The sequence below is a fragment of the Frankliniella occidentalis genome, unplaced genomic scaffold (genome assembly GCF_000697945.3).
Source record: "Frankliniella occidentalis isolate FOCC.00 unplaced genomic scaffold, Focc_3.1 Scaffold192, whole genome shotgun sequence".
Classification (NCBI taxonomy): domain Eukaryota; kingdom Metazoa; phylum Arthropoda; class Insecta; order Thysanoptera; family Thripidae; genus Frankliniella; species Frankliniella occidentalis.
This window is the reverse complement of record NW_026267318.1, coordinates 236,350-243,826: the sequence shown is the minus strand read 5'-3', so window position 1 is coordinate 243,826 and position 7,477 is coordinate 236,350. Positions and strand designations below refer to the sequence as shown.

Sequence of the window (7,477 nt, the reverse complement as noted above, 5' to 3'; positions counted from 1 at the left end):
AGAGGAACGCCAGCTACCGATCCCTTTCTAAAGCACACGCACAGCGCCCCAGCCAGCTTTCTGGCTTAGGGCGTTGTGCGTTGTCGTTCAGAAGTATAGCCTTGAAAAATATTAATAATTGTACTTCCTTGACAAAATCTAAAAATTTGTTCGATTATGTATACAAAGCTTTGAACACTATTTTTAACGTTGAACGGAATAGACGGTAAAGTGGATATCACGTGGATTCCACGTTATTTACACGTTATTTCATAAAACGTGAAAAACAAAACAAACTGCATCTCTCCGAGAAAACTGTACAATTATATACCACATTCAGCAATAACTACTAGCTTATCCTAAGTTTTTTATGGTTTATATGTGATGCATAGTGGCGGAAAAAACCTGGAATCCACGTGATATCCACCAATTCGAGTTCAAATGAACGAATGTCACAAAAGGGGAAATTATCCATCTCTTTTCAGTAATAAGTTATCGTTCTGCATTTAAAAGTGATCAAGAGAACAAAGCCAAGGGTGGTTGAAATGCCGTGGATGTATCCACGTTCACGAGATTTCCACGAATCCACGTGGAATCAACGTTGAATCCACGTACCGCTCCTCTTTGGGTTGTGCATGTAATGACGGTATTCATTTGAGCAAGCTAGCTTGCTGAACGATCAGCATACTAAACTTTGAAATATTTCTAATAAACAATTTGTTTAGAATTTTTAGTGCACAAGAAATTAACCACGGTACGTAAATACGAAGATGTAATGAATCGTTGTAGTATTATTATTCCAATGTTAACATTATAATTCTGAGGGGGCCTTTAACGCGTTAGCGTTATAATTTTTTCTTCTTAGTTCAGCTCCGCACTCAAGAGGGATACCCTATTTTTAAGATAGAGGGCTCAAATTCGATACAGTTCTTGCTTTTTATGAAACAAAGTTTCAATAAAAAATTCACGTACCTAGCTCAAACCGTTCTCGAGTTGTCGTGACGACAGCCAGAGACAAACAGACGGCCAGACAGGCACGAAATATTTCGATCACCAGTGGAGTAATGGGCTTTGCTAATTGCTCTGCCAATAGTGTGTTCGAGGCTATCTAGAACGGAAGTGAAAAAGAACAAACTCACCGATTAATCTGTTTCCGTCTGCCCAGTATGAGAAATTGCCATGGTAGTTTGGTCCGATTCTAACCTCTCAAAATATGGAGGCGAGCTCCAAACTAACCTGACAGTTTTTCATACCTGAAACGCCGTCATGACACGTGATGAGCTCAACCAATCAGCCATCACGGAAACAGTAAAGTCAGTGAGTTTGTTTTTTCTCTACTTCCGTTTTGGATAGCCTGGAATACCCTATTAATATATTCGTGACTTTCTGTTAAATTAAAGGCCATTTTAATGGAAAGAACGAGATTTTTTTGTTCTTTGACTTTTTTGCGACTTTGTTCGTCAGTACTTGGTGCCTCATCATATTCAACAGCAAATATAGTCTGAAGTTAATTCCCCTCTTTTTTTTTTATTGCAGCGTCTGTTCCCCTACATGTTCGCGAACATACTAGATAGTACTTCCATCGACACTTTGGTCTACTACAATCAACAAGTTGGACGAGGTAAGCTGCGCACAACGTTGGAGTTAAAATTTGGGGTTGGTAAAGTTGATCCGATTTAGACCTACAATCCCTTTAGGGGAGTCAAAGTTTTTTTGCTGAGAACAAATTCACCGAGGAGTAAACGACTGGGCAACTTGGCGTTAGCCGGAAAACGGATTACCCGGATTACCTCTGGAGGAGTATCCTTCGGTTTTCGTTGCTTTTTCTCTAGGACTGCCCCAGATTACGTTGCGTTTTCCCGAGGATTGGCCCGGATTTTTTTCTTATTTTCTTGGATTACACCTGTCGGATAACTTGTCAGCTTGCGTTTCTACTTTGCAATTTACACTCGTCAAAACATTTAGCGGTCCACCTTTTTACGCCTGGATTAAATTACCTCCCCTAGCACCTAGGAAGTCGAGATTTGACATAGACATGCATCCATGTGTGTAGTTTAACATCTTCGAGCGCGAATGACGTGCGACACCCCTCACCCCGTACGCATCCCCTAATGATCACGGAGGTGGGAAAGTCGAAAAAAAAGAACGTGAAAGGTTAGGATACAAGGGGTGCCGGAAGTGGCAAAAATTTGGTGTACGGGTGTCCTAGGAACCAATTTGAAGGTTTTTGGCCCGTTCCACCAACTCCGACAAACCACCCCCTACCCCCAGTTAACCCCACCCCCTTAAAGGGGTGGTTTTTCTGAAATCTCGTACGCTACGGGAAATCTCGTGGTTTGACGTGGGCAACGACAGCGAAGTGCCCGTTTCACTTTAGTACCCCCTGGAGGGCTGTACTATCCTTAACTTCCAACCCTTAACTGAAATTTCCACATTTTTCATACTAAGGGGGCTTGGAAAAGTCTGGAAACTTCAGTTGAAAATGTGTAGGACGCACTGAGAAAGTCCCCGGTGGAAAACGCGACGATTTTCAAAAACTACCCTTAGGGAAGGGGTGACCACCCCTGTGACATTTACGCCCCTCAGGGGGGTAGCGGACCGACACGTTCACGGTAAATGCGTCAACAGCAGTTTGAACGTAAATAAAGCGCTTTGCGAAAATACGTCCAATGATTTGGACGTAAATTAAGGTCTGCGATTATTACGTCCACAGTGTGGATGTAGTTACGGTCCGTTAGAAGGTTGGTGAAAATACCTCCACAAAATTTGGCGCCAATTGTCGCTGCTGTAGTTTATATCCTCAGGAATGATCAAACGAACCTAAGAATAAACGCATGCCCGACGGGCATTGCCCGCATGCCTGTTTCCCCTCTACACTGATAAACTAAGCGATCAACGGTTCAACACTTGTAAGTGTGCAACGGAGTTGTGCTTGTGCTCTTGCAAGTGTTAAAGAATTGAACAATTTTGGTTTATCAGTGCATGAAAATCAACATTGTCTCGGCCGCGACTGTGTAGAGCTGGATATGAGCGGCAATAATGCAGTTAGCCCAAACCAGCAACATACCCCGCGCCTGCGCTAACTCGATGATAATCTGACAGCTTGATCAAATGTGGGAATGTACTACGCATAGAGCGTTTTTCAAGAGTTTTCAGAGTAGCACAAGCTTGACCTACACTTGGGTGTGTAGGACTTTTGTCCCACTCTTGCAACTCTCTTACTGGTGGATTTTAAGAGTGAGAGCAGAACGTCATCCGTGTGGATGTAATTAAAAGGAGATTAATGGAAAAGATTTTGTGGAGCTGGTTTCACCAGCATCACACGGCTGGTAAGTACATCCGCACTGTGGACGTAACGAACGCATCTGTTAATTTGCGTCCAAATCATTGGATGTAAACTTGTGGACGTGTTTTCACTTCGCGACAATTCTGTGGACGGATTTACTGTGGACGTGTCGGTCCCGCCCCTCAGGGGGGAGTGGTGGCAAATCTGCTTTACAGCAGCTTAGGGGGTCATGAAATGCACCTGTGATCAAAATTGGAACGCGGTAGGAATTTTCGTTTTTGCGCAGCAGCCAAAAAAGGGGTAAATTTGCTCTAAACCATCCCCTAAGTTTACGACGCCTCTGTAGCGACAAAGCGGGGTGGAATCCGACGGTCGCCACCACGGTCACAGAAGGGCATGACCTTCATCTTTTCGGGTACCGAGAGCAAAGCCGTTAGCAAAGTGACTTTTTAACGTATTCATATTCAGCCGGTCCAGCTCTACAATTTACTTTCTATCAGAAAACATGTCAGAGGCATAGTTTTGGAGGTAGATAGTGGTAAAATATGTCGTAACTACAATTAGAGGTTCATTTTAAAGCAAAAACGGCGCAAGTCCACTGACGCCTCTTGGCTTGTGAAACTTTGCAGTATCAGATGCCGTACGTCGTGTTACGCCACTTTACCACATTATCAATTAAAATTTTAGAGGAGCAAGTATACTTACGACGTAATGCTCTAAGAAATAATAGTTATTCAATCAAATATATTTACTTTGCCAGTATCCACTAAGCCCGTCACAAACCTAGACGATGTGTGCCTAGCATAAATTTAACTTTCCTGTAGTATCCTTGTCCTCACCTTGATGGGAAATTTGTCGCAGGTTGACTTTACGCCTGTCTGCCACAGAACCATTGGGAATCTCATGTGTCGTAAGTGGACATACGCCACTCTTCCCCAAAACAGAACCAAAAACTTATTGTCGTAACTGATTTTTGCTTGTGAAAGGTCACTTTTAGCAGGTGAAAGAATTTTGTCAATTGCATATCTATTCAGAAGATCTATGCTTACATTTTAAATTGTTTTGAGTTTGATATCATGCGGAAGAGGTTTTTTCTGTTTCCTGATAACTTAGTCCTAAACACTTACGACAGTCCTCCCATTTGCCTTAGAAATGTTTTGACGAGTGTACGTTTAGCAAGACATTACAATTAATTCATGTAACCAAAAAAACCGCAATATGAACGCGTGAAGGACGTGAAACTTTTTGATCATTGTAGGCATAGGCTCTGCTATCGCCCATCCCATCCCCCGCTTACAGCTGCTCCGGAACTGCTTAGTGTTAGGCGGAGATAATACAAAGTGACCGCACAATACTTTGTGTTTACAGTAAAATATATGGCGTTCTTGGACTACGGCACAACTGAGAACCTCAGACGTTACAATCAATCTACTCCAGTAAACGTGGATCTTACAGCTACAACAGTGCCGTGCTCATTTTACGCCCTGAAACAAGGAACTGTGGTGGTGACAGAGGTAAGAGCATACAGTACACATAATTATTTTTGCAAAAGCTATCTACGCTGAAAGTCTTTTAAGCCCGCTTTTCTACTGTGAATGGTAATAAGATGAGCTACAATGCAATTAATGTCGTGTCAGACTGACGTCGAGATCAGCATCAGACCAAACATTTTCAAGGTCAACCCTGAATAACGAAACTGCGCCGGCGTCTCCGTTTAACCCCTTCTAAGAGGGTGAAAGAGAAAATAGAAGTAACACGTCCTAAAAGTGGATAAAATTACTAATTTCTGTAGTGTCTTCTGAGGGCGAACAACAAGGACTCATCAGCAAAAAGATAGGCCGTTTGGCTCTATATTTTACCGTTCAGGCGATACTTAAAAAATTGACGTGACTAATTATTTCCCTACATTGGGTAACCCAGTAAAGCGTCTTCTCTTCACCGTTAACTTTTATCCGTTTTGCTCTCTTTGAAAGTTAAGTGGACCCCAAGAAGCAGTTTTGGCGAATTTTGTCAATAAAATTTGTTTTTATTAATTTTTGTTTTAAAGGTACAAGGACTTGTCAAAGAACTGAGTTTACAGTGTGGAAACTATCCGAAACAGAAGGCATTAAGAGTATTTGATTGTCACCCGTAAATGGTGATTTTTTTTGTTGATTTTTTTATTTTTTTGTTGGCACAGGATGTCCGAGACACTTTCCGAGCGCTCGCTAAGACAGCACAGTCGCACTACGAAGAGTTGGCCAATTATAGCAACGTTGGTCCTCTGTTCGCTGTGAATACTGACGGTATCTACGGGCGAATCATAAGTCGATTGGAGATTGATCTACTAAACGAAACTACATCCTAATCAGCGTTACTCTTTGGGTTGCGTGGTCTTTGCGAAGTTTGCTGGTGATAAGAACAATGCGATGCCACCTTATACTTAAAAATAAAAAAGAAATATCGCAACTCTTAGAAAAAAAAGTTTCGAAGCAATTTTCAAAATAAATTTTTGTCCTAAGCGGAATAATTTATGGTTATGGAAATATAGGAAAATCGTTTGGAACGTAATAAATGTTTGAAAAGTCATGTTAAATCGTTATTTAAGTGTATTGTAGTATTATGGCAACAATAACCTAACCAGGCTACAGCAGAACACCCTCAGTCACGGCCACTAGTGATCACTATGGAAGCGACACCTACACTTGGATAGAGATGTGCGAACAGGTTATAGTTCGAATTTAAGCGAACTCGAACAAATTTGGTCTAAAAATCTTCGAACGAACACGAACACGAGCAGCCTTATTATTCTTAAAACGAACCGAACCGGACGATGTAATGTTCAAATTCGATCTGATCACGAACAATTGATACAGTTTTTTTTTTCTTTTTTTCTTTTGCTGACGAGTTAAAACAAGCTAGGCCCGCTCTTCCGCCAAACCAAGTTGCCAGCTCCACTTCGCTCCACCGGCAACTCGGTTCAGGGAACGGGCCAAGCTTGGCCTGACGGTGGCCTTTGGGACGGGCCTTCGGCCCATCCCTTCTGACTTTTCATGGTTTAGTATGGCTTCTGTCGGAAACGGGCCTTCGGCCCGTTTGAGTAACGGCTCGCTTTGAGACATCTTTTTGCCAGAACCTTTTCTGTCTACTTGGTAATCAAAACTCAACAAACGAAGCATTCTTTTCATGCGCTGAGCATCTTTGGCTGTGTGCCGCAGTTGGTAGAATACATGGAAGTTATGCCAAATCCCTTCCAAGTTATTGATGTTGGCTTATGGATCCAAAGACACACCTATGAAAAGATCTATAAGACTAGACCCAGAAGAAGTTGAATATACTTTCCGGCATACTCTGAAATGACTGCGAACGTGTCCGCGATGATTTCGCTATAGTACCACTTGACCTTTTTTTAACTATGCTTTTATGAGCTTTAAATAATAATATAGGTTCTACTTTTTCAATGCTCCAAAAACTTCCTTTCGTTGCAAATTGGAAATTTGTGAATTTCTGGACCTGTGGAACTAGTTCTATACAATACATAGTATTTTACAAGTAATCCAGCAGTAAAACCTTATTTCCAAATATGATTCGTAGAGAAATAATTAAATATTAAGAAGGGCCCCTCCGGCATCTACCCTTTTGTAGCATTGTTTGAATTTTTTGCATGTCAGCAACTGAGAGAGATGCTCGAAAACGGGACGACCAGTGTAAGCGTCTGGCATTCGAGGCTATCCGTAGGCAGCCCTTTGGTCCTGATCCTCTTGCTTTGAAGGAGACTTCTTTGAAGGACTGGTTGGGACCTCGCCAAGTGGGGGCAGTCAGTCGACAGGAGACGAAGCACGAAGAACACCTTCACTGCATTAAAGAAGGGCGTGTTCAACACCCACCTCCTCGCTCGTAAGTATTAATATATTAATTAATATATTTGCTCCCAAGGGTGAGAAGGTTCTTGCGAATAATCGGTTCGCATTACGAACCTGTACTTAGGTTTTCACCCTATTGTAGGTTTTCAAAATAAGCTACATCTGTATTATAGCCGTACAGAATCCTCTCTTTTCGATGTACGTCGGTGCCGCTTGAGTTTTCTGGTCCAAGAGCAGGTTGCGAGTACAGGGAAAACAAGTTGCAAGGTGTACCAAATGAATTTGCTTCATAATTAATCTGCTCGTTCTTTACGGAATTTGTTTTGTGCTTGCCAGGGCACGTTGTTTTTGGTTTTGTGCATGTAGCGCC

General features: G+C 42.1%; 1 protein-coding gene across 4 annotated transcripts in view; it reads left to right on the top strand.

Moving 5' to 3' along the window:
• The window catches only part of LOC113212713 (gastric triacylglycerol lipase-like), a 27,860-nt gene extending 22,020 nt beyond the window's left edge, over positions 1-5,840 (top strand). For all 4 annotated transcript variants that reach the window (XM_052272161.1, XM_026431515.2, XM_052272160.1 and 1 more), the window contains exons 8-10: positions 1,516-1,600; positions 4,634-4,779; positions 5,445-5,840. In XM_052272161.1, coding sequence (XP_052128121.1) covers positions 1,516-1,600; positions 4,634-4,779; positions 5,445-5,612 — 399 coding nt within the window. In that variant the 3' untranslated portion in view covers positions 5,613-5,840. The remainder of the gene's footprint in view (positions 1-1,515; positions 1,601-4,633; positions 4,780-5,444) is intronic.
• The last annotated feature ends 1,637 nt before the right edge of the window (positions 5,841-7,477 follow it).